We start from the raw sequence: 27531 nt of genomic DNA, 5'->3' as shown, positions 1-27531 counted from the left end.
AATAGGTGTGAAACTTTAACACTTAACTTTGGGACCCTAGTCTATGGCTTTGCTGTCTATAGCCCAGAATCTCTACAAATGTAGCATAAGACTCATTAGTATTCAGACTGGCTTTCCTTGGCTGAGTTTAGCCGAAAATGGGAAAATTTCTGGAAAATTATCAAAGTCTGAGAGAAATGCAATATATATTAGGGAAAATGGAGAAACAATTGTCAAAACTAGATGTTTTAGCATCATGGAACTTTTTAATAGGTCTGCAGGAATCTGTAAATTGTAAGAAAACACCAATTATTATCACTGAGGAGAGGGCTTCACTATTTGTGTGTTTATGTTTTTATTACTCCAAATAAAAAAAGCATATATAATAAGAGATTATGTAAAAACTTGGAATCATCTTACTTCAATAATTAGATACAAAATTGACTTTATTTTTGACATGTTTACTTTTTAGGTTCACCATTATTGTCTCCAATTTGTTCTTCACTTAATCCATAGTTAAAAATAAAGCACTAAAAGAAACCTCTTTACCCACCTGTGGAGGTATCTCAATGTTAAAATACCAATTAGTGTCAGAATTATCAGTGTGTGTGGAGGGGGGGCGGGGGGGGGGGCAGCGGGCAGAAATAAAAGCTTATAATGTTGAATTCTCATGACATGAAACCACTTCTCTCTCTTGGGACAGATCAATTCTTAAGAGTAGAAATAACATGCTATTTCAGGATCAGTTTATGGGTGAGTGAATTTTCTGTGGGAATAAAAAGTAGTAAACTCTAATGGACAGTCTTAAATCTATCCAGATTAACATGGCGATGACATTTGGATTGTTCTTCAGAAGGTGTCAATATTATTTTCTTTACTTCACTATTTTAGATACTTTCAGGTTCAACTTCCTTTAAGTTAACTTTCATAAACAGAATTACATAGTATTGACTATATTTTGCATTGCCTTTAGGGCAGCGGTTCTCAACCTGTGGGTCGTGACCCCTTTGGCGGTCGAACGACCCTTTCACAGGGGTCACCTAAGACCATCCTGCATATCAGATATTTACATTACGATTCATAACAGTAGCAACATTACAGTTATGAAGTAGTAACGAAAATAATTTTATCGTTGAGTCACAACATGAGGAACTGTATTTAAAGGGCCAGAAGGTTGAGAACCACTGCTTTAGAGTTTAGTAAGGGTTGTTTATTTAAAAAATAATAAGAAAAAATGTCAACAACATGCTGAGATATACTTATTCATTTTGCAATCACTTACTGTAAGTGCTATCCTCGTCTTTTGTGCCATCAATGGTTCCATCTGCCTGCAGCTGCAAGTGGAAGCCTTGTCGGCTGTATAGTTTGGTAACTATACCCTTAAGTTGAGGCTCTGTAAAGAGAACCAGGGTTTGGATCATTTGTTAAGTTGTGTATAAGTAGTTGAAAAGACTCAGAATTCAAACTTATAGCTTTATTTACAACTTTTAGTGGAAAAGGTCAAGCTATATTTTAAATAGTCCTCTGAAAGAAAACAAACAAACTTTGTTTTAGAATAAATCTCCAAACTGAAGAAAACACTTGATTTCTACCTCATAACACTGATAAAGCCCTAAAGCTGACAGCAGCTACAGCTTCTGATAGCTTGTCCTTTGCCTTCCAGCCTGGTCCTCTATCGCATTCGGAATGGGTTGGCAAATGGCAAATTCTGCCTTTTAACAATGTGCCACTTTTCACGTGGAAGGAAAAGAAGAAGTACAACTGTAATTTAGAATGGTTTGCCATACAGGAACCGAAAACACACTAGTAAACATTTCCCTCAGAATTATGACAATTTGAATAAACAATCCTCTCCATTCTAAGGACGTTGAAATACATAAATAATCCACAATCCCATCAAAGGACTTATATATAGAAAATTGAGCTGTGATACAAAAAAAAGGTGGAGGGGAGAATAAAGTAGCCATTATCATACCCTAGCATATTTATTATCCTTAGGAAAAGTGGGTACAGAAATACCAGGGCATTTGTTGGTGGGAAGGAAAGGAAAATAGTTCATACTTATTTTTGAATTTGATGTGAGAAATATGATTATCCAAAATATGTTCTCAATTAAAATGATTTTCAATTACAACTCACCATTAATAAAGTACCTAATTTACCAATAACAGCTATGTTACCCAAAAGTTGCTTATATTGAATACAGACACCTGTACTGAAATAATATTCACGTGATTATTCGGGCCTCGTAATCATGCTTTGTAACCACTTAAGCCTTTTTCAAACAAGCCTAACGTACAGCTAATACCTTAAAAAACTTCAAGCCAACAGAAAATGCATGTTTGCATTTCCATTCCAGGGTGTGTATAACACATAGAGAAATAACAGACTGACAAGTCTGATATTCTGCAGTACTTACCTAGTTAAAAGAAAAATGCTGAACGGATTCGTTTGGTTAAGAATCCCCAAATAAGCTGCAGGTTAGGCTGAAGGTCTACCTTGACACAACCTGACACCTACAGCTGTGTGAATTTCCCCTGGCACAGGAACATGGTGTTAAGCTGATCACTGAATAGGTTCAAAAGGACCTACACTCTGGCTATTAGTTGGGGTGGGCAAACTTTTTGACTCGAGGGCCCCAATGGGTTCTTAAACTGGACCAGAGGGCCAGAACAAAAACATGGAGTGTTTGTGTGAACTAATATAAATTCAAAGTAAACATCATTACATAAAAGGGTACGGTCAGGTCATTTTTTTCAATAGTTTTATTCATTTCAAACGGGCCGGATCCGACCCGCGGGCCGTAGTTTGCCCACGGCTGGTAGATTCTCTCTACTGCATTTTAATAGCAAGTAGGCACAGTTTTACTATTCTAACTAGATCACTAAGCTATTTGATAAAAGATTCTAGGAATCCACTCCCCTCTTTCCAGCAAAAAATTTCAAAGCTGCACCACAAGTCAAGTCTGTCTGATCAGCTTAAAAGTGATCAAAGAAACAGAATGCCTAGACAACGGAAACCCTGAGAAGTTGGAGGGGAAGGGTCAGACTTGCAAGAATAAAAGGCAATGGAGCAATTCCCTAGGTTATCCTTGGTTGGGGGGAGGGAGAGTGGTGTCTGCCCAGCTCCGCGCCTGCAATTTACACACACACACACACGATAGCCATTTCTGTATCGCGCCTGCCCATGGGCATGCACACATGTGGCATGTCTGAAGCTAGGGGCGCGCCGCCTGAGCATGGTATGCCCCCATGCTTTACACCTGTCCCATGGCAGTGGCAATGCTGCAAGCCCTGTGCCGTTATGAAGGAGACGAGAAAGCAATCACTTCCCTCAGCATGCACATTGGCTAGGTGGCCACATCCATACAAGATGGGCCGCCGACAAACTCACCTACGCTTACCTACACGCCCTCTAGCTCCTCCAAATTTGTAAAGTATGAAGCAAAAACAACAACAACAAAACCAACCAAAAGCCCCTTCCGACCTGGTCTCCTTCTGCGTCTCTTTTTGGAGCCGAAGAGTTTGACCCGGGAAAAGACGTTTAACTTGTTTTTGTCGCAGCTGGTCTTGCCTTTGCTGGGGCTGCTGACACACTTGCAGGCGTTGGATTTCTCGCGCTCGCGGGCTTGTCTCTTCTGCCGGATCAGGGAGCTGGCGATAGCCGCCGCCATAGCCACGACGCCCACCACCACCACTTCTTTTGCTGCCCCTTTCTGGCTTTGCCTCCTCCGCCCTCTCCTCCGCCGCTTGTCTGCTGTCTCGCGCTTTTGCCGCCTTTGGCTCTTTAGCCTGCGCTTGCGGGTACTTCTCTGCTCTAGGGCTTCAGCCCAGGAGGGGGCTCAGCATGCCGTCTGAGCTCCTCTGGCAGTGGTCCCGCTCCCGCGCGGGCTGCGGGCTTCGAGCTGCAGGCTGCCTGGGTCGAGCCTACGCCACAGCCCCGGGCCTGGATCGCGGGTGAGAGGCAGAGCTGCGCGACTACGTGCGCTTGGACCCTGCGCCCCGAGGACACTGTGCAAGTCGAGGCGGCTCTGGTCGGAGTTTGGCGGCACCCCCCTTCTCCGACCCTGTGCCTCGCGGAGGGGGTTGAAGGAGGGAGGCGAGGCGCGCGGAGGGAGTGCGCGGGCGGGAGAGAGGCTGGGAGCGCTGGCGGCGGAGGGAGGGGGAAGGGGGAAACGCTCCGGGAAGCGCGTCCTCACCCTGGCCCCTCGGACCCTTCTACTAGTCCTTGCAACTTCTTGGGGTGACGATCGGGAAAAGTTGGCCGGTGCCGGCTTTCCGACGGGGATCAAACAGGTAATGGCCTCGCATCTTCGCGGTGGTTGTCGCTGCTGCTGCTGCTCTGGGCGCGGCACGAAGTCTGAGCACCAGAATTCCGTAGCTGCAAGCACCCTCACGAAGAGCTTTTTTCCTGCTCCTCAAGCTCAACAGCCTCCCAGAGGCCCCCTCCCCGTGGCGGCCCGGGCCTTCCCCACCCGCCCCACCCCCCCAGTCCCCAGCTGGCCGCTGGTGCTAACACCTGTAGGGGCTTAAGCACTGCCCCATCACCAAATCCTTCTCCATTCCTCTTCCCGAAAGGAGCTTCGGGAACAAACAGTGATGGAGGAGGTACCAAGATGAGCTAGTTGCATTGGAGGAGCGGGGGTGGGGGTGAAGGGGGAGGTGCTTGAAGATGGGGGACAGCAGGATGGAGTGTTTCTTCGTATATAACTCTCAGGTGACCAGGTAATGAATGCCCCAGCTGGAGTCGCCAGGAAGTTCGTCAGTTACTTGCCCTGTGCTCGGACTCACCACACACACTAGTGAGGTATTTCACCTGGCAACACTTGTAGCCATTCTGAAGAAAGACCCGAGCTCCCAGATGAATTCAGCCTCCCCTCCCCCACCCCCCACCCCCCCACCCAAGAGGCAGCAGCAGTAGCATTGGCACTGCAGAGCTGCTTCCACACACCACGCTGCCACCCAGTGGTTTTTGCTGACTTTTCATTTCAAGCCAGTTGGCACCATCAGAACCCTGCTTTTCCTGTATGCCCCCTCATCATTATGTTGGGGTTGGGATCCGAGCAGAGAGCTTGAATTGTGCGCGTTAAGCAGTATTAGGGAAATGCAGAGCCCAGCCAATCCTCCTTATTTAAGTCCTGACCTAGCCCATCTCCAATCTCCTAACTTCTTTCTTTCTTCCCCCCCCCCCCACACTTGCTCCTCAAGCTCAGGCAGCCTCTCTCCCTCCAATTCAGGAATCAAGTATGGCCTTTTGCTCACCTCACTCTATTCACACGTTCTGTACTTGCCCTGTCCTGTATTTTAATCTGCAGGAGAAAAATGAGGAATGTTGAGGTCAAAAATATTACAGAGAATGGTATATCCACATCCCTACCTTCAAACAGAAGCGACTGTTTTACTATTTTACATGATTTCTGATGCCAAAAAGGATGCCCCCAATAGGGCTGCTCTATCTTGGAGCTGCCACTACACTACCTTTACTGGACTTCACCTCCTCCAGATCTTTTCAGAATAGATGTAGATGCAAAACCAAATGCCCAGACTCCAGCCCTTCTTTTCTTGCCAGAACTCCCATCTAGGAAACTCAGGCTTCTTAGCCCATCAGAGCTGAATCACCTTACCCTTCTGTAGATTCCAGTGGTCTAGTGGAGAGCTGCTGACACCCACACATACACACTTTTCCCCAGTTTTGAATGTCTCTTGCCTTATCAGAAGCATTACTTTGTGCCTGCAGAAACAGGCTGGGGTGAAGGTTGCAGGGGTAAGATAAGACAGTTACAGGAGGGTGATTCCAAAGGGTCTGACATTCCCTGCAGAATAGCCTATATCTTTGCACTTTTGGCTTTCCCACAACAAAATGGAGGGCATGGTAGAATGACGAGTCAATTCAAGTATCCAATTCTTCAAACTTTAATTCATGGGGGAAAGTCCTACTCTGCTCCAACTGGACTTTGTACACCTTGAAACTCAGGACTAGGTCTTGGTCACCACCATAATCCTATCTCCTGGCACAGTTCCTGTCACAGAGTTTATGCTCAATAAAAGTTTATTAGAAATAATTGATGATGACTGGTTTATATTGATTCTGAAGGATGGGAGGATGTTTCCTGGCTCAGAATGTATGCGATTCAAATTCCAGGTATCATGAAGGGAAATAATCTTACTAAAATGGTGTGGGTCAGACCAAAGCCAAATATTTGGGGTGTGGAACAGGCAGTTAAGATATTCCTACTCACTCTCTGCATGTTTCTATCTTCTGAGGATCCCCAATCCCAAAGGTCTTTCTTTCTTCTTACTTATCTCTTAAGGCCCCAAACCAAAGCAGGCATGAAAAAACTAAAGGACAAAGTTCTGATTCAGGCAAGGACTAGAACTTAGAACAAGTGGGAATAAGGAAATGGTACTGAGAAAATGAGGGTTGTCCTACACTCTTTTACCTCCACTTTCCATTAGGAGAGCACTCTTTGTTGGCTTGTGCAAACACCATTCATAAGGTATTTTCAGGATGCCTGGAGAATTACTAGTATGGCCACTCTGAGGTCGGTACTAGAGGTAAAAGGGCATGGGGAAGACTTCAGGAATATACAACAGAGAGAGAACATCATGACAAAGTCACAAATACAAACATGTAAATACATCAGTTTTACTAACCTCTATGCCATGAGCTCATCTAACCACTGGGCCAGAGCTAGTAAGATTCTATGTGTGTTTATGGATACCTTTCTTACATTTTATAATCTCAAAAAATGAGAATGTATAGGGAGGCCAGAAGCTCTTATTGCCACATGTTTCCATCAGTCCATAAAAGGTACTTCTGTCTTTTTATAGGCCCCCATTATTATTCTTTCTCTATAGTCGAGAAATAACTCATGATTGGTGAGAGTGGAGATTGGGGCCTCTAACTCTGTGTTCTGTCTACCTACAGACCACATGCATTCTCCTTTCTCCTCCTCTAAAGGAACTCACAGAGGCCTGTGACTAGATTAAAGGATTACCCAGGAGAAAAGTAGAGGAAGGCCATTTGGACTTTGGGTTAAAATCATAGTATGCCTTCAGCTTAACCATTAATTAAGTAGATATTTTGATCCTTTCCTAACTCTTGTGTGTATTTCTTAGGTACTTTCAAATTCAGACAAGAATGTGAATATAACTCTCAAGTCTTCAAAGGAGAACTGTGCCCAAATTCTAGTCATTGTTGAAAGCATATGAAAGAAAGACTACCCCACCCTAGAAAAGTATATATTGTCTTTCCTTTATGTTTTAATGCTACCCCAGACCAGTAGTATGCCATTTTCATGGGAAGAAGAAGAAATAACTTTCTATTGACAATTATTTCCAAGGTACCTTGTTCTACTGTCTTGTTCTGTGCTTACCAGTTTGCACTGCACCCTTGCCATGGAACTTCCTGAGTCTCCTCCAGATTCATAGAGTTTCAATTCCCAGGGCTTCCAACTTCCTATGATGGTTGGGTCCACTCTCCTTTGCTTCTCCTAGACCTCCTCCCCCTACTGCACAATCCACCTAGCTCCCCTTGATCATGTTAAAGAAGGAAACATATACAGCTCCTTTCTCCAATTCAACTCACAAAGAGTTCTAGCCTGAGTGATAGAAGAAATATGGTTTCATTCTGACTCTGTTGCTAATGGGCTGTGTGACCTTGAGGATGCCATTTCTCCTGTTGGGGCCTCCGTTTTCCCATCATTAAAGTAACCCTGTAGATTCAATTAATGACTTTCAAATGGTATTCTACAGAGCACTAAGAGTACATGGAGGGGATTTAAGTTTCCTCACCCATGGTTCCATAACAGCATCTCTGCTTTCATTTATTTTATATACTGGGGCTTGTTGTATGATTTCTTATGAAAAAAGGATTATATTGTTAGATACAAAATGTTTGAAAATCTCTGGATGAAATGTTCCTTAAAGTAATTTTGGCTCTGGGAGTCTATGATTTTATTTTATTTTGTATATGCCCCTATTCTTCCAAATTGTTTTTCTTCCCCTCCTCATACTTCTGTCCCCCCTTTCCCTCTCCACTCCACCAGAACATGAACTCTAAACTGGATTTCAAAGAAAAACACATTAAGTCTCCTTGGCTCTATTCCTCATGGGTTCACTTGGGAACCAGGCTTTAGCATTCTTTTCAGAGAGAGTTATGTAAGTTATCAGAGCATAGAATGCTAATCATTCTCTGCCAATCTCTTTTGGCAGAGCTCAGATGAGCTATAAAGAAGCTGAGGGGACCTACTCTTAAGATTAATCTCCAGGAGAAAGACAAAAATCCAAACAGATGTGACTGTGATGAGTAAAATTGAGGGAATTCAGACAGCCTAAGTAGGAGCAGCCTCCAAGCCATTTGAGCAGGAAGGAATTGGCTGTCTTTCTGAAATTCTGAAAATGAGAGATTTCAAACACCTTCCCTCATGAAGGTAAGTTTAAATGGAGCCACTTGCCAGATTGCTCTCTATCTTCATTGCCCATCCATCAGAACATCTGAGTGACCAATTACCAGGTCAAGGACAATAATGAGCTCAAAGTGAGGGAAGGGAGGCAGGATCAAGAGTACCAAAGTCAAGCAACATTGGGATCCCACCTTAGCTGAGTAGAGCAGCAAAGGGGGTATTTAAGAGACTGTACAATAAGTACCACCTTTCGTGGTCTAAGTCAAGAGGAATGACTGGATAGATATACAAATGAGGAGATTAGAGAAAAGCCATTAGAAAAAGCATTTGACACTTCAAACAAAACTGAAAATGCAATTTAAGGGACTCTTGTCAATGTGGCACTGGAATTCCAGAGAAAGAAAGAGTGACAAGAGTATTTTATAACAAAACCTGACATATTTATTAGCTGGCAATGAGTCTCTCATAGTCAGATCATTTGGGGGAACTATACTTCAGAACAAAGGTCTCCAGAATCAATTTTTTAGCAATTGATTGGCTCTCCTGACTTGCATTCCTGATGAAAAGCCAAGGAACCCTAGGCTCGCATCTCACTAGGATGATGTCTTCATTATGTCCCATTTTTGAGATCATTCTCTAAATACTTAAACTGTAAAATTTACTAAAGCCACCTCTAGTTTGTATTTAAAATCAATTGTGAACATACTGATTAATTCTGATCCTTTAAGAAGAAAAATCCTATAACCCACATAGGATTAATAAAAAATATAAATAAAATTTTATTAATAAAAATCATTATTCAGTCATAATTTACAAACAGTAAAACCATAAAGCACCCTGATGGTATTAATCACATCAATGGATTCAGATCTTTGCCATTTAATTAGTCATAGCAGCTGCAACATTAAGAGTTCAAGGCTGTGGATTACCTGCTTAGTCATTTAATCAAGAAAACCTAGAGAGAAATATTGGATAGTTGGTGTCAAGTTTTCTCTCTTGATCATAAGGAAAGAACACAAGGAAATGAGTCTAAACTACAATATGTGGAGATTTAAGTTTTGTACAAGGAAAACAGTATTTTCAGTAGGGGTTGATAAAATGCCATGATTGCTGATTTTCCTATAGAAGCTTTTTATGAATAGAACAGAAATGTTATCTATCTTGGTGGATATGTGAGTTGATTCCCCCAAAGGTTCTCATTCTATTATAAAAATGATACTATGTACTATTTATATTACCCAGGGCCTGCAACCAAGAATTGGTCACAGGTAGAGGGGGAAGCAACATCATTACTGAGAAAGCTTAAAGTCTTGTCTCCATGGGGCATGGAGAGAGCTAGTGCCATTGATTTTGGAAATCCATATTGGGTGAACTTGGAGCATGTGGGTCAAAGCAGTAAAACCCATTTTCTAAAGTTTCTCTTGTCCAATGTGTGGGAAATACTTTCTAGATACAATAAATTTATTCTTAACCAAATTGGTTGCCTCATTGGTGACAGAGCCAACAGAAGCCCCAGGTTCTCTAAGTAAGGATGATTCCATTTTATTCAATAATATTTGAAGATCTTGAAAGAGAAGTTGCTATTTTATTAACTGATTAGTGGATAACAAACATAAATGAAGTATTTCTATGATTTATGGCAGACTAAAAATGTGCAAGACTCAGAGGCAAAATATCTGTAACACTGGGTTCATTTCTTGCCCAGTGAACTAAGTAATCTAAATGAAAAGCTAGGAGGGAAAATGATGGAGGATTTAGGGCAAAAGCAGACAATCAGTAATTTTCCTGGATCTAAGTAGTTTCAGGAAATAAGATTTCTTGACAAAGGTGACCTAAACTCAGGATTTGAAGATGGGAATGCAGCGGTTGTAAATTATGTAATGTACATTATTACTTAGAATATGGGGGTGGGCTTCTAAGACAGCAGAAGGAACTCTGTATTGATTACCTATTTGCTAATGACACTGATTCCACCAATTTCCTATCAAGAGTTGTCATTTTAAAAAATATTTTTTATTGATTTCAGAGAAGAAGGGAGAGGGAAAGAGAGATAGAAACATCAATGATGAGAGAGAATAATTGATTGGCTGCCTTCTGCACACCCCCAACTGGGCATCGAGCCCGCATTTGCTCTTGACCGGAATCGAAGCCTGGACCCTTCAGTCCACAGGCCAACACTCTATCCACTGAGCAAAACCAGCCAGGGCAAAAGTTGTCATTTTTTAAAGAAGCAGAGATATAATGGGAAAATAGTTCTGTGTTCCCTCGGTATTAAGGATCTTGACATCTTGTTTTGGACACCAACCAGGATTTGGGCAGTAGCACCTGCTGAATACAGAGGAATGATATCCTTCAGATTCTAAGGAGGAGACAAAGGAAAGGTCCATGATCCACCTGAGAACCGTGCATCTGCACCCTAGATTAAAAAAGCCAACTTAAGTATAATTGATATGCACCCTTATATTGGTTATCTTAGTTTCAGATGTATAATATAGTGATTCAACATTTGTATTCCTTACTATGTGATCACCCTACTAATTCTAGTAATCTTCTGTCACTGTGAAAACTTATCACAATATTACTGACTATATTCCCCTTCACTTTTTCACCCATCCCTTTACCCCTCCCTTCTGGTAACCATTCCTTTGGTCTCTGTTTCTCTGAGTCTGTTTTATTTTGTTATTGTTGTTGTTTTAGGTTCCACATATATATGAAACCATAAAGTATTTGTCTTTCTCTGCCTGACTTATTTCACTTCAGCATAATACCCTCTATATCCATCCATGTTGTTGCAAATGGCAATATTTCATTTTTTTTTATTGTTGCACTAGAGGCCCTGTGCACAAAATCGTACATGGGTACCGTCCCTAGGCCTAGCCTGCAAGCAAGGCCATCTTCCCAGGCTGCTGGCAGCCAGCCCTGCCTCCCAGCCTGATTGACACTTAACTTCAAGCCAGTTCCCGGTTCACCATCCAGTGATGTGAACCTGACGATCAGGGGAGGGACTGAGAGGTTGGCCGTTCCTGCCTGCTTGCTGGCCCCACCCCCACCGCGGGTCACCCTATGTGTGTGGGGTGACCGGCAGGGCCGGGGCCTTGGCCTGGTGCCACCCATATCTCCTGCCACCCACCCCGGGTCCCCGTTTGCCATCGGCGATCGGAACCTGCCGGCCAGGGAAAGGAGCCAAGAGGTGGTCAGTGCACCTCATAGTTACTGGTCAATCGGTTGTTCTGGTCGTTCTGCCATTATGGACACTGAGCTTTTATTATATAGGATAGTATTCCATTGCATAATATTACACACACCACCTCTATTTTATTGATTCACCTAGATCAGTGGTCGGCAAACTGCAGCTCGGCAAACCACAGCTCGCGAGCCACATGCGGCTCTTTAGCCTCTTGAGTGTGGCTCTTCCACAAAATACTGGCTCTTCCACAAAATACCAACTTCAGCACATGGGCCACGAAGTTTCAATCACACTGTATATGTGCGCCTGCACGTGGTATTTTGTGGAAGAGCCACACTCAAGGGGCCAAAGAGCCACATGTGGCTCGCGAGTCGCAGTTTGCCGGCCACAGACCTAGATGGTTTTTAAACTCTCCACTCTACTTTCAATTTTGGGGGCCAAAACTTGTGTTTCAAATGGTGGTAACACTCAATAAATTCTGTGGTTATAACTGGACAAGCAACCTGTAACTATTTTTCTTTAATCCTTACAACAACCTCTATGGTTGATATCACTATTGCCATTTTACAGATGAGGAAAGTAAAGTCTAGAAAGATTAAGTGATATGTCTATTATTTCCTGACCTCTACACAGGTGGCAGTGCCAGTATTTAAGCCAAGGGTACTCAGCCAATACAATTTATGTGTACAACACCAGCCTTTAAATATGACTCTTTCCTTTTTGGCACTGTGTCTGGAATTTTGGTTGCTGAACAGTATGGTGCCTATTATGGCTATCTCTTGGCTTGGGTAACAGAAAAAGATGGGGAATATAGAATGATTTCAATTCAGTTAAGTTTTTTATTTCTTATTCTTAACAAAAGTGAATTATGGAATAAACAGGAAAAGATATGGCCTATGTTTAGTTATGAGCATAGTTCATATACTTTTAATAACGTCTTAGAGTGATATTTACAGAAAACTGCTACATTTTGCACTAAAATGAAATGATTATAAATCACTGCTTAATGTCATTCTGGGTTTCTCAGCTCAGGGAGTACTTTGACACCAGGACCTACTCCGACTCAGGTAATCTAGAGCTTTAGATTAGTCTAGAGTTAAGACCCAAGAGATACTCTCTGGCCTTTATCTTCATCACTACTTCGCAGAGATAAGAAGTGAAAGCACTCCCAATTCTCTCAATTCTTTTCATACAAGGAAAAGTGGCCTTCCACATTGTAATCTTTTTTGTGCCATTTGCTTTCAGCTATAGGAAACTTGAGTTCAACCAAAAGAGAGAAAAATATTACACACAGTGTATGTGCTTCCACTCCTGGATCACATGACTATCCTTTTGCAATCAGAATTTTTTTTTCAGTATTCATTCTAACTAATTTGCTCTAAAAGTATAATCAACAGATTGAAATCATTTTATAACTTCTGCAACGACTGAATACCTCAAGCAATTTTTAGAACTTGATTTCCTAACAGGGATCTTGATGCTCAATTAACAATCTCATTCTAGAGGAGAGATCTGAGATAAGAGTAGTTAAATAAATTTGCCCTGAGTCAAATTGTTCATTCATTCAGTCAGTCAGTCAATCAGTCAAAATTTACTGAGAACTCTTTGGCATGTACGGAGTTATGCCCTGAGAGACGCATGATAAAAGTTTAAGCTAACAAATGAACTAACGAACATGGGAAAATCACTGTCTAAGGCAGAAAATACTAGTAATTTTTTATGTAGACTTCAGTATCTTTATTGAATGGGGACAACTAGGAAATGGGTGGTATTTTAATATGTTGGAAACATTTTTAGAAATCTTCCTACTTACTGCATTCCTCTTCCTGCCCCTAAAATTCCAGTGCCTACTTTCTCTGTCAGAATCTTGTATCCTGTATTTTGAAAAAAAAAAAAAAAAAAAAAAAAAACCTAAAAAAATTACTAAGGGAAACAACAGTGCTCTATTTCACTATACGAATAACATAGTATGTGTAAATATGTGTGTGTTGGTGTGTGTATATAAACACTCTAGGTTGGCCTTTGACAATGCTATAAAGCCAGCACTTCAGTCCAGATGCCCACTGTCCTTTATGAGGCCCCACAGGAATCTGCTCTGACAGAGAAGAGTTTAGGATCCAGGTTTTCCTAATTCTTCTCCTTCATGTCACATGAAATTTATATTAATTTTATTACTATTGTTAATTTGTCTTTGTCTGTTTAATTTTCAGACCCAGTCAAGCACCCTAAGAAGGTTGAGAAAAAAAATTTCCTCCCTTGCACTTTCCTCATCTCAGATAGCTCCTCTGAGCTCTAGATATATATAGTCCTATCCAAATGCCTCAAATACGCAGGACCTTAAACAAAACTCCAAAATTGAACTTATCCACCCAACTGCTTCCTCTTCTCTTATTCCATGTGGCTATTAAGATTATTTCTTTTGGAGAGAAACCAAGATGGCAGCATAGGTAAACACCTGAGATTGCTGCCTCGCACAACCACTTAAAAATACAACTAAAAGACGGAACGGACATCAGCCAGAACCACAGGAAGGCTGGCTGAGTGGAAATTCTACAACTAGAAGGAAAGAGAAAAGCATACTGAGACTCAGAGGGGATGCGGAAGCAAGGTACAGAGGTGCATGTGGAGAGGGCTGGCGGCTGAGGACACGGTTGTCTTTTTCAATCGGAAGGGAGTATTAAGCTCTGAGCTCCAGTTCCGGGCAAGTCTCTGGGGACCCAGACTCATACGGGAGAAATTGGACTGTCTGGCATCAGTCGGAACTCCAGGGCAGCTGTCTCTCGGAGGTGCTTGCAGTGATTGCCGGGACACTGAGGAGCGGGTCCACTGAGGGTAGGACTGAGAGGAGCCATAACTGCTCACTCCACCCTGTTGATCCCCTGGGACTCCGCTCTGCTAAAGCCGTGCATGGAGGCTTTTGCATATGAAAGGCCTGGCCCTTTGCAACCTGATAATTACCTAACAAACTGCAGCTGGCCCAAGGTCCCACGGCAACTTGCATTGCTTCACAGCTGGCTCCTGCTGGATAGCCTCAGGAAGAGGCTAGATTAGCACCTCCTTAGAGATCCAGGAGCCGGTGGTCAGAGTGGGACCATCCAGATTGCAGCTCATCGGATCCATAAAGGACACACTCAGATGGCAGACTCAGTGAGCACCAAAGCCCCATTGAAGCAAGTCTTGCCCTGGAGGGGTGTCTCCAGCACAGAAGTTCTCCCACTGTAGACACAGCTCATTCTCACAACCAATTGGCCTGGAGGTCAATTCCTCCCAGTGTTACCTACAACAATCAAGGCTTAACTATAACAAGACTGTGCACAAAGCCCACAAGGGGGTGCACCAAGAGTGTCTACCTCAGGTAATTGGGGAGGCTGAGCCACTGGGCCCTACAGGACACCTAGCACAGAAAGCCACTCTATCAACACAGGGAAGCATAAAAACTGCGAAGACAAAGAAACAGGTCACAAATTACAGAAATGGAGGAAAGAAAACTACTGGATATAGAGTTCAAAACCACACTTTTAAGGTTTTTCAAGAATTTTCTAGAAACTGCTGATAAACTGAATGAGAACCTCAAGAAATCTAGTGAGACCCTCAAGGCTGTGATAAAGGACCAATTAGAAATTAAGCATACACTGACTGAAATAAAGAATATTATATAGACTCCCAATAGCAGACTAGAGGAGCGCAAGAATCAAGTCAAACATTTGAAATACGAAGAAGCAAAAAACACCCAACTGGAAAAGCAAAATGAAAAAAGAATTTAAAAAAAAATGAAGATCCTGTAAGGAGCCTCTGGGACAGCTTCAAGTGTACCAACATCCGAATTATAGGGGTGCCAGAACAAGAGAGAGAGCAAGATATTGAAAACCTATTTGAAGAAATAATGACAGAAAACTTCCCCTACCTGGTGAAAGAAATAGACTTCCACGTCCAGGAAGCGCAGAGAACCCCAAACAAAAGGAATCCAAAGAGGACCACACCAAGACACATCATAATTAAAATGCCAAGAGCAAAAGACAAAGAGAGAATCTTAAAAACAGCAAGAGAAAAAAAGTCAGTTACCTACAAGGGAGTACCCATATGACTGTCAGCTGATTTCTCAACAGAAACTTTGCAGGCCAGAAGGGAATGGCAAGAAATATTCAAAGTGATGAATACCAAGAACCTACAACCAAGATTACTTTATCCAGCAAAGCTATCATTCAGAATTGAAGGTCAGATAAAGAGCTTCACAGATAAGGAAAAGCTAAAGGAGTTCATCACCACCAAACCAGTATTATATGAAATGCGGAAAGGTATCCTTTAAGAAGAAGAAGAAGAAGAAAAAGGTAAAGATACAAATTATGAACAACAGATACACATCTATCAACAAGTGAATCTAAAAATCAATGAATAAATAATCTGATGAACAGAATAAACTGGTGAATATAATAGAATCAGGGGCATAGAAAGGGAGTGGACTGACTATTATCGGGGGGGAGGTGTGTGGGAGGTGCGGGAAGAGACTGGACAAAAATCGTACACCTATGGATGAGGACAGTTGGGGGGGTAAGGGCAGGGGGGGTGGGAACCGAATGGAGGGGAGCTATGGGGGGAAAAAGGAACAACTGTAATAATCTGAACAATAAAGATTTAATTTAAAAAAAAGGTTATTTCTTTTACCCTACTTCTTTCTGGATCTATCCACTATCTGAATCAAGGTAGAAACTTGGGCATTATCCTGAATTCTTCCCTCTCCCACCCATACCCTAGGAATGACCAAGCACTGCAGGTTCTACCTTCTTAGTATAATTCTTAAATTCCTATTGTTAAGACTTTTACATATTTCTATTTCATTTCTTGCCTGAATTTCACCATAGCCTCCTCTCTGACCTATGATCAAATTGCTCTACTCGTCGCTACAATTAGAATAGATAAATTTGATCAGGTCATGCCCTGTAACACATCTCAGTTGCTGTCCACTTACAAGCCCTCCATTATCTTGCCCCAGACTTTCTTGTCACACTGCACTGTCACACACTGTATTTCAGGTGTGTCAAAGTACTAACCTTCCTTCAAATATCCCCTCCTGCCCTTTAGCTACTCCAACTGCTGTAACTTTAAAAATTCTATTCCTTCATACTCAGAAAACTTTTCAAGATATATCTCAGGCACTATCTGCTCTGGGAAATTTCCCCTGACAATCCCCATGTAAAGACACAGTTTCCTCTTCTCTGCTCCACAGCACCCTGTACATATAGTTATTATGGCATTTATAATATTAATTTCTGTCTACTTCTCTGTCAGGCCTACAGTGAACTCCCTAAGGTAGGGACTAGGACTTTGTCCCTGGGTCCCCACATCTGGACAGATAAGGGATCAATAAATTATAGTTTCTTGGCTAAATAAAATAGCTAATTCTCCCTCTATCTGTTTAGAAAGCAGACAGTATACATCTAGAGCAATGAAATGTAGGACAGGGTAAGAGTAGATTTTTGTACAATTCATATTAAAGTGTGGCCATGTCTTAACTACAAACAGAAGAATTATAGTTCAGGCATTGAACTATAAGCCAGAGATTATTGCCTCTTTGTGAAAGGCAAAGTTAAATCAGTTTAGTAATTAGATTAGTCCATATTTTAGCCATATTCTGATATTAAAATAATTATTTACAAGTATAAAACACTTTAAGGTAGCCAGAGTAGGATTCAATTACCTCCATTTTACAGAACAGAAAACTGTCACCAACATTAAACAACAGATCTATTTATTAATCAGTTTAGGCCTTACCACATCCCAAAGAGGAATTGCAGTTGCTTACAAAAAAAGTGTACAGGAAAATAAGATTTAGAACAAAGATAAAAAACATTGGGCTGAAGGAAGGGGAGTCAGCCACTAGAGGAGGCCAGTAGGGCTTCAAACTCAACCAGTAGGTTTCTGAATCCTAGTCTGATTCCCTTTCAGCCCCATTAGACTGCCTCCAAAAGAGTTTGACCCACTGGGTAGCAATCAGCAGGAGGTTTTTTTTGCATTTTTTTAAAAGCAACAACAATTTTGACTCATAAAGAAAATAGCCCAGTATCTATGAGAATAATCTCCCATCAACTGTAACCACTGAAAATTAAATCAAAACTTGAATTACTGCAATTATCCTGCTTGGATTAGGAACCTAATCAGCCAACAGAAAAGAGGCAAGGTGAAATGAGCTGAGACCACAAAGAAAGTTGGTCCATGAGGGTGCAGGGGCCTGGGTTTGTTTTGTAGAGCTACATATATCCTGGAACATGAATTAGACCAAAAGGTGACTTGGTTTTAGAGGTAAATTAATTCAATTTTGACCACAACACATTATACAGACATCCACCTGTTCCTAGATTTTGTTGAGAATTTAAACAATAATGTGGCTTTATGTGGATCCTGTGACTGAACCAGAATCACAGTTATCATTTTCCTAAGTGTTTTACTGAAATTTAAAATGATAATACCTATAAAAGCTCTCCAGTGCTGACATTTCCAAGTCTCTTTACCAACACAAACAAAATTAGAAAATGGAAAATATAACCTTTCTAGCCCTGTACTTTCTACACAAGAGTATAAAATTGAAAGGCAGTCTATATTCCAGCATCATAACCAAATAGCAAGAATGATAATGACACGAGAGTGATAATAATAATAGCAGCTATTTTTTGAGAGCCTTTACTCTGGACCAGGCACTGTTCTAAATACATTACACATGTTAACTTATTTAATTCTCACAGCAACCCTATGAGGGAGGAACTATTATTATGTCCATGATATACATGTGGAAAATGAGATTTTAAATGGTGAGGTTAAAAAAGTTGCCTAGGTTCACACACTAACAAGTGCTGGAACTGAAATAATAACTCAGATAATCTTGCTATACACAGATATACAAATAATCCTAATGTAATCCTAATTTATAGTTATTTACTCATATAGATGCATTATATATTTTGTGGATTGTTTCTGACTTTTTTTTACTTCCTCTTGCTTTTGTTGTTGTTGTTATTTGTATCACTGCTAAATTAACATTCCAGTAGTAGGGTCCCAGGATAAGCAATACTACTACTAAACTTATAGAAACGTATATGATTTCTTCAAGAAGTGTGAATACTTCTCAGTTTTTTTCCCTTAATGCTCACTTCAGTGATTTCTGTCATATTTTGCAGCTTGGAAATCACTTATTCACATGTATATAACTAACACTGGTGTTGCCATGGGGATTTAGGTCAATGCTACTAGCAGGGGCCTGATTTGCATATTCTGTTGATTAGTACTGGTACTTGCCAATCCCTGTAAAATTCTCCCTTCCACTCCCATGACTAATCTCATGTGTTGGTGATATATAGGATTCATGACTGTTAGGAACTGATTTCTCGGGTTATTTAACACTTCATTTCTCCTTGGTAACAGCTTAATTAAACCTAAAAAAAAAAAAAAGGTCAACAGAAAAATAAAATCGTCTTTTAGGAAATTAGTTAATGATAAGGGAAAGTAGAAAGAGCTAAGAATATAATAATACAGGGGTTGGCAAAAGTAGGTTTACACTTACTCATATTGAAATACTATAAGTAAATAATACAAAAATTAATAAATCATACAAGAATAAACTCATCACTGTAAACCTACTTTTGCCCACCCCTATATAATACAATATAAATGATACATTTCATTATGGATATTCTCGAATTGATCATCTTGAATAAGAGTCTTCTCTGTGCCTCGTAGTGTGCTAGGTGCTTCCGTATGTATTATTTCATTCCATTTTCACAATAATCATATCAGGCCTGGAGAGGAGAGTTTGAGTCACATTGCTCAATTCATATAGTAGCAAGTGATACTCTCTGAACAAAGATGGACCAGCCAAGTGTGTTTGACTCCTTCCGCACCACTGGAGTGGGACTTTAGGTGGAGTTTACTTTCCATTCAATATCATGATTCTCTAGAGAACAGAAAGAGGGCCAATAACCAGGAGCTGCAAGGAAGCATATTAGGGTTAACTTTTATGAAGCCATTTCTAACAACAGGGGCTGTCCAAAAATACTCAGAATGGATTATCTTGAGAAGTAATCAGTACCTTGTCACTGGAAGTGTTCACATGGGTGCTGCAGAATTCACGCAGTCCTGCGAAACCCCTATCAGACGTTATAGAAGGAATTCTTGAATTTAGTGAATTAATGAATTATCATGGACCTGTTTGTCAAAGCTCCAACACAAAGATCACCAGAGAAGCCTACTGGTCATAAAAAGTTGGGCCTGTGAAACATGCTGAGTAAGAGAAAGTACTCCCTTGACAGAGTTCTCACAGGTGGCTCAAAAGGGGTGAGTTAGAGAATAGTACTTAGAGGGTTTTAGGGGCTAGAGTTGGTCATTAGGTGGTTTTAGGGCAGAATTTTATAACTATGGTTCTTACAAATTCAGGTCAAAATTTGTGAACTAGGTGAGTTGCTGGAATAGTCAATGGTCTTATCCTTGGTACACATGAGCAATATGGAGTTACTCTTAAAAGAGTCCAAGCTTATTTTGTTCATTATATTCCACATATGAGTGAGATCATGTGATACTTATCTTTCTCTGACTGGATTATTTTGCTTAGCATAATACTCTCCAGGTCTCTCCGTGCTGTCTCAAAGGGTAAGAGATGCTTCTTTTTCACAGCTGCATAGTATTCCATGGTTTAAATGTACGACTGCTTTTTTATCCACTCATCTTCTGATGGGCACTTTGGCTATTTACAGATCTTAGCTATTATAAATTATGTTGATGTTTAGAGGGGTGCATATATTTGTTCTAAATGGTGTGTTTTGGGATTCTTAGGATGTATTTCTAGAAGTGGGATCACTGGGTCAGATGTCAGTTCCATTTTAATTTTTTGAGGAAACTCCATACTGTCTTCCATAATGGTTGCACCAGTATGCATTCCCACAAGCAGTGTACTAGGGTTCCCTTTTCTCCACATCCTCACCAGCACTTGTCATTTGTTGATTTGTTGATGGTAGCCATTCTGACAGGTATGAGATGGTACCTCATTGTTGTTTTGATTTGCATTTCTGATGATTAGTGATTTTTATCATTTTTTCATATGTCTCTTGGCCATCTGTATGTCCCCTTTGGAGAAGTATCTATTTAGGTCAGTGGTTCCCAATGTGGGAAACATGCCCCACAGGGGGGCAATTTGATTTTTAAGGGGGGCAATTCGAGAATGAGTTATTAACAGTAAATTTTTTGCATTTCTTATGGTTCTAGGGGCCTCATATACAGCATATAAATATATATTGTGACATATTTATGTATTTAAATTCTCTATTATGTTTTGAAACTTTATGCTATTTATTCATATCACTTCATATTATTATTATTTTTATTCATATTATTATTTTTAACAGTTTCTTAGTGATTTCTTCCTCAGTACTTCAATGTCCTTTTGTTATTTTTCTCTTTCATAGATGCCATGTTCTTTGGAAGCTTATTTAGACCAAGTTAATAGCCTTTTAGGCTTCCTCCACGTGAATAGGAGTTCACTTTTTGAATAATAAGAATTATATGTCACAGACAGGGCACCAGGATTTTACAAATGCTTAGGTGGGGCATGGCCAAAAAAAAAAGGTTGGGGACCACTGATTTAGGTCCTTTGCCCATTTTTTTTCCTTTGCCCATTTTTTAATTGTATTGTTTGTCTTCCTTTAGTTAAGTTGTATGAGTTCCTTACATATTTTGGAAATTAACTCCTTATCAGATGTATCATTGGCAATATGTTGATGATAGCCATTCTGACAAGTGCCATTTTAATTTGATCTTTATGGTGATTAGTGACTTTGAGCATCTGAACAAAATAGACCCAGAGACATAGAAGCATGGAATAGACTGACAAATCTCAGAGGGAAGGTGGGGTTGGGGAGGTAGCTGGGGAGAGGTTAACCAAAGAACTTATATGCATATATGCATAGCCCGTGGACATAGACAATAGTGTTGTGAAGGCCTGGGAGGGGCAGGTGTTAGGTGAAGGGGGTCAATGGGGAAAAAGGGGGACATCTGTAATACTTTCAATAATAGAGATAAATTTTTTAAAAAGCCTAAGCTAGAAACAAAAAGACATGAAGAAACTGTCACAGAAAACAGGAGATTAAAACATTATTATTAAATGCAATGTGTTATCCTGGATGAGACCCTGGAACAGAACAAGGGCATTGATAAAACAAACAAACAAAACAAACAAAACTGGTGAAGTCCAAATAAAGTCTAGGGTTTAGTTGATAGTTATGTCCAGTATTGGTTTCTTAATTTCAACAAATGTATTAGAAGGCAGGGGCCATCTAGTCTGAATAGAGTGTCTATTTAACCTGCACTATGGGAAAATAAGTAATGTGATTTAAATGGGTTGGAATGAATGTATCTGAAAGAAGACCTATTTTTCACTCACTGTTGTTTTCATCCCCAAATTTTATAATTTCCTGAGTTAAGGGGACCGGGCCACCTTTACTACACAAATGATACTGCACCAACAGGGAAATGAGAAGGCAGCTGCTCAGTCTGTAGGGAGAAGCATGGACACTCACCATCACTACTAATAGAAAAGCAACATGAAGCTCATGCTATGGTTATTTACTAGAGCAGTGGTAGGCAAACTGCGGCTCGCAAGCCACATTCGGCTCTTTGGTCCCTTGAGTGTGGCCACGAAGTTTCAATCAGACTGTACGTGCGCGCCCGCATGTGATATTTTGTGGAAGAGCCCCACTCAAGGGGCTGCAGTTTGCCGACCACTGTACTAGGGGATACAGCTCCCTGATATTAAAAACCAGAGCATAAGAGGTCAACACAGGTCAAGAACAGCTCCTTTATATCTCATTGAATCAGAAACAGCACTCTTGTTCTTCCTAAGCTGTACTGTGAGATTTCTCAGCATTAGGACTGCCAGCACCAGACATTATGAATTTCAAGTCTTTACCTTTTAGAGGAGCTGACTGCAGATGGTGTTTGTGATTGCAACAGAGGAAATGCCATTTAGGGAAAAGGATATTGATAATATAATGGCTTATTTTCTACCTAAAGATATTTGGCATGTACTTCCAGTGGTATTTACTTTTATTTTCCCAGGAACTTAAAGCTCCTTTTCTCTACCCTGCAAAAATATTGGTATAATTGGTAATGGACAAAACATGACTTTGCCTTTGCAAAATAAGGACTAGGAATTACAATAAGTCAACATTTCTTATTGGTTTATACATAATAATTAGAAACAATATTTAGTTGTGTCCAAGATAAATTTTCATTTCCACTTTTCAAACTACAGGCTTGATGGAATGATGAAAACAAGAATCCTTGGTTTGAGTCTCAGTTTGAGCCTTGGTGCTTTAGGAAAACTCTTTCTTTACACTCTGGGCTTCTATTTTCTTGTCTATTACATGAGAGATCCATGTACATGAAACCTCTTTGAATTTAATTAATCCACTACAAATCAGAAGACAATGGCGATGGAAGTTTATCACAAAGCCATAGAATTATTTGTCCATTATATTCAGTTGCTCCATCAGATTGAAAAAGTCATGAAATACAGGAAGCCAGAAGCCCCAGTGCAGGCTCTCTACATAATGCAGATGATATTGGGCCAGGTGGCAGAGTGATTAAGACAATGCGTTATGCAACTAAAAACTTAGGTGTGAATCTTGTTTCCATAGCATGTTAAATGTGTGACCTTAGCATGCCAATTTACCTTTATGTTCCTCAACTCTGAGATGAAAATAATGACAGTACTGATCAATCTTCTTGGGTAATTGTGAGCACAAACTGGGTTAATATTTGGAAAGAACCTAGCATGTAGTTGGTATATAGCACACACACAATAAACTGTACTTGCTATTTCTGTTATTATTTTTGTTGATATATCTTATTAAGGCTAACTTTTTCTGCATATATATCTGGACAAAAATAGCCAGAACCTCCCATCTACTGTAAAGTAATGAAAAGTGATTGATATTTAGTTGAGACCTCCAATGGTTTCCCATCTCCTGAGCCAGCCTGGGCCTTGGCTGTCTGGAATAAAAAAAATAAAAATAAAAAAAAAGAAAGAAAGAAAGAAAAGAAGAATAGCAAATACTCTATGTATCAAACACTGGTCCTTTGCATGTATTAATTAATGTAAGCCTGCCATTGAGGTGGGTACCATTATTATCCCTAGTTTTTGGATGAAAAACTGAGGCATAGGGAAGTTAAGCAACTTGCCAAAGTGGCAGCTAGTTTATATCACAGGCAGGATTTGGACCTAGTCTGGTTTCAGAGTCCCTGCTTTTAACACTATGCTTTACTGTCATAATAGACTAGAGGCCCAAATTTTGTGCACTTATGGGGGAGGTTCCCTCAGACCAGCCTGTACCCTATCACAGTGCAGGTGCCCTCAGGGGATTGCCACAGAGGCGGGAGAGGCTCCTGCCACTGCATCTGGGCTTGCCAGCTGTGAGCCCAGATCAGGGCTTCTGGCTGAGCGGTGCTCCCCCTGTGGGAGCACACTGACCACCAGGGACAACTCCTGCGTTAAGCATCTGCCCCCTGGTGGTCAATGCACATCATGGCAACTGGTCATTCTGCCATTCGGTCAATTTGCATATTAGCCTTTTATTATATAGGATTGTGTTTGTTAAGTGCCACACACATTACAGACCTTATCTCTAATCCTTAGGTAATCCTACAAGGTAGGCATTATGCTTATCTCAATGTTTACAGATGTGGAAAGTGAGGCTCAGAAAGACTAAGTAACTTGCCCAACATTACAAGCTAGGGAGTACTAAAGTCTGTCTCCACAACCTGCATCCTGTCCACTCTACCTCCCATTAACAAGGCACAGGGACAACAGAACAGACTTCAGTGAAGGCCCCTGGTGCTAGTCCAATCCCCAAAGGCACTGGGGAGAACTGTAGATCTCTCCAACAAGATTTTCTCTTATATAAAGGGAAAGAGTTACTGAAGCACATAAAGTAAGTTTTCATATGAAATTCAAATTTGTTCAACCTTTCTGAGAATGAATCTTAAGTGAACAAAATAACATTCTGACTAAAGCCCATAATCACATCACTTTTTATGTGATGAAATACAATGAGATGCTTCGAATAAATAACTGTGGAACAAATTCACCCTATTTAATTCTATGGGAGAAGAGTTCGTTTAGATCTACCCTAGAAGTACTAAGATGTCAATGAGGCCAATGCATTTTTGTGATATACTAAGAAAATATACCTAGTAAAATGTAAAACAAAACTAATAATGAATATGTCTTTCTCCTTAGATTTTTGGAAGTATGGCCCACAAAACACATTCCAAATTACATTACAGTGAACAAGAAAGGGTTAGAAAAATATATAAGTTCTGTGATTTTTTAATGCTTTTTCCACTGGATCTTACTTTCATATAACTCCTTATTTCAATTTTGCATACAAAATGTATCCCCAATTCAACAAGTTCCTAAGACTAAATATAAAAGAGAAGACAGACAGGAAAACTTATATTTTAAATATCATAATGACTTTCACTTGCCCGGTATTTTAATATCATATTATCTTTTCTAAACCACTGTCAGCAAAACCTGAAGAAAAATGTGAAAATTCATACTCTGTTTAGTATCCTTATATGAACATATTTATATTAAATAAAAGCATTTTATGAATCATAATCCAGCATGCAATGGCTTATTTGCTTATACTTCTCTCTAAGCTGATACAATTTTTATCATTTTCCTGTTTTGTCTCTATGGGTTATAACTCCAGGTTCTCCAGAATTCCATAGGGGAGTCAATCTCTCCTCTAGCATTTAAATGTGAGTAGACAGAGAAAAGGTTTTTCCCTTTTTCCATTTCCAAATACTCCATCCCTGGAGCCATAACTCTTGACTCTTCAAAGACATTTCATTGAAAATTTACCATAAGCAAACTCTGACCTCCAGGTTGAAGACTGATTTTAACTATGTCATATGTGAAATTATTGCTTAGTCAAGTATGCAGAGAATTTTAGAATATTATGTGGTTGGTGGATATTTTACTAACATTATATTGAGTACTATTACTGCTGCAATAATGGTACTCAACCACAAGTCTAAGATGTGATGGTAAATAAAACTCAGAAAGTATGAATTAGAATTCCTCCACACTTCTGGATTTATAATGACTAGAAGACACTGGTTATCTGCCACTGGACGAGGGGCAGGAAAACTGAGAGAGACACCCACCTCTACTCAGTTCCAGGAGAATAGTACAGGGAGGGCAGGGATAATAACTGAGAGAAATCCTACAGGCACTGAGAACCTTGAATACACTGAGTACCCCATTGGCCATGTACTGTTGTAATGGGCTAGAGATAAGAAAGAGAACATCCCTCCGGCCAGGGTTCCAGTAACAGCCTGCTGAAATATGGGGTTAAGAAAGGAGAACAGAGACAAACTATCCAGGTACTCAGATTGAAAGTTCAGCTAAAGAGAAGTTGTGATCCTGCTCTTAAATAAGGTGAAACCTATGGTGAATTGAATATAACTAAAACAACAACAACAAAGCTCAGGTCCAGATCAATCTAACATTAGATTGATCCCAAACCAAATACTAATGGCCTAGTAGAAGAAAAGGTATTCCCATTTTTGGACAGTAATATGATTTACCTCAATTTCTGTAATTTTACACATAGTGATTCGATTTCAAAGAGAAATTACATAAAAAAACAAAAGACTTAGAAAAAAGCAATAAAATAGGAGACATTCTCAAGAGCTAAAACATCAATAGAACCATCTGACAAGTCCCAGAGATGGCCTAGGTGAAGGAATGGATATAGAATTTCAGCATCAAGATGAAAGCTATAAATAGAGAAATATGAAAACACTGGAAATGACGAATACCAGAAACAATGAATTTTTAAGGGATTATCAGTTGACTGGATATAGCAGACAATGGAATTTGTGACTTAAAATCATGGGAATAAAAAATATCTATACAAACAGAAAGAAATAGAAAAGTAAAAAACTGGAACAGAGTGTCTGATATCTGTGTGACAACAGCAAATGATTTGACAGGAATAATTGGAGTCCCTGGAGAAGAGACAAATGATCAGAAAAAATACCTAAGGGGAAAATGGCCAACAATTTTTCAAAAATTTTGAAAAACAAGATATGAAATGTTCAAGAAGCTTACAGAGCCCTGCCTGGTGTGGCTCCGCTGGTTGAGCATCATCCCATGCACCAAAAGGTCACCAGTGTGATTCCCAGTCAGGGCACATACTAGGGTTGTAGGTCTCCTTCCCTCTCCCTTCTTCTCTCTCTAAAATCAATTAAAAATATTTTTAAAAAGAAGCTCATAGAATACCAAACAGGATTAATGAAGCAAACAACAGCCAGGCATATCATCGTCAAAGTACTAAAAAAAGAAAAATAGATAATCTTGAAAGCATCTAGAGAAAAAAGAAACACTACATACAGTGGAACAATGATAAGAATCTATATATATATAAAAGCCTAAGCGATCATTATGACCGGTCAACCTAATGACTGGTCAACTGGTTGCAATGATGCTTGCTAACCACCAGGGGGAAGATGCTCAATGCAGAAGATGCCCCCTGATGATCAGTGTGTGGCCCGGCCAACCTCCTGCTCTCCCTCCCCCCGGCCGGCAGGCTCTGATCACCAGCCAGGCTGAGGGATCCCACCTGTGCACAAATTTGTGCATGTGGCCTCTAGTAATATGTAACTTCTCATTAGAAACAATGAGGGACAGCAAACAATAGAATATCATCTCACCCGCTGAAAGAAAAATAAAAGCTTTCAAACTTGAATTATGTGTCCAGCAAATATTATTCTTCAAAGATGGAAGTGAATTAAATGAATTTTCAGGGGGAAAAAAGCTTAAAGAATTTTTATTCAACAGATATACACTACAAGAAATGCTCAAAAAAGTTCTTTTTAGCAAAGTAAAAGCTTAAAGAATTTTTATTCAACA

At 40.2% G+C, this 27531-nt stretch overlaps 1 protein-coding gene across 5 annotated transcripts in view; it reads right to left on the bottom strand.

Annotated features, from left to right (window-relative positions):
- FGF13 (fibroblast growth factor 13) overlaps positions 1–27531 on the bottom strand; it is a 642179-nt gene that overhangs the window by 102969 nt on the left and 511679 nt on the right. For 4 of the 5 annotated variants that reach the window (XM_059680287.1, XM_059680288.1, XM_059680290.1 and 1 more), the window contains one exon: positions 1262–1372. In XM_059680287.1, the coding sequence (XP_059536270.1) occupies positions 1262–1372 (111 nt within the window). Of the gene's footprint in view, positions 1–1261; positions 1373–3465; positions 4412–27531 lie in introns of those variants that run through there. The other variant, XM_059680289.1, reaches the window with a different exon arrangement.

This window comes from Myotis daubentonii, chromosome X, assembly GCF_963259705.1.
Source record: "Myotis daubentonii chromosome X, mMyoDau2.1, whole genome shotgun sequence".
In the NCBI taxonomy this organism is placed as follows: domain Eukaryota; kingdom Metazoa; phylum Chordata; class Mammalia; order Chiroptera; family Vespertilionidae; genus Myotis; species Myotis daubentonii.
Note: the sequence above shows the minus strand (reverse complement) of the source record. Positions and strands in the feature narration are given on the sequence as shown.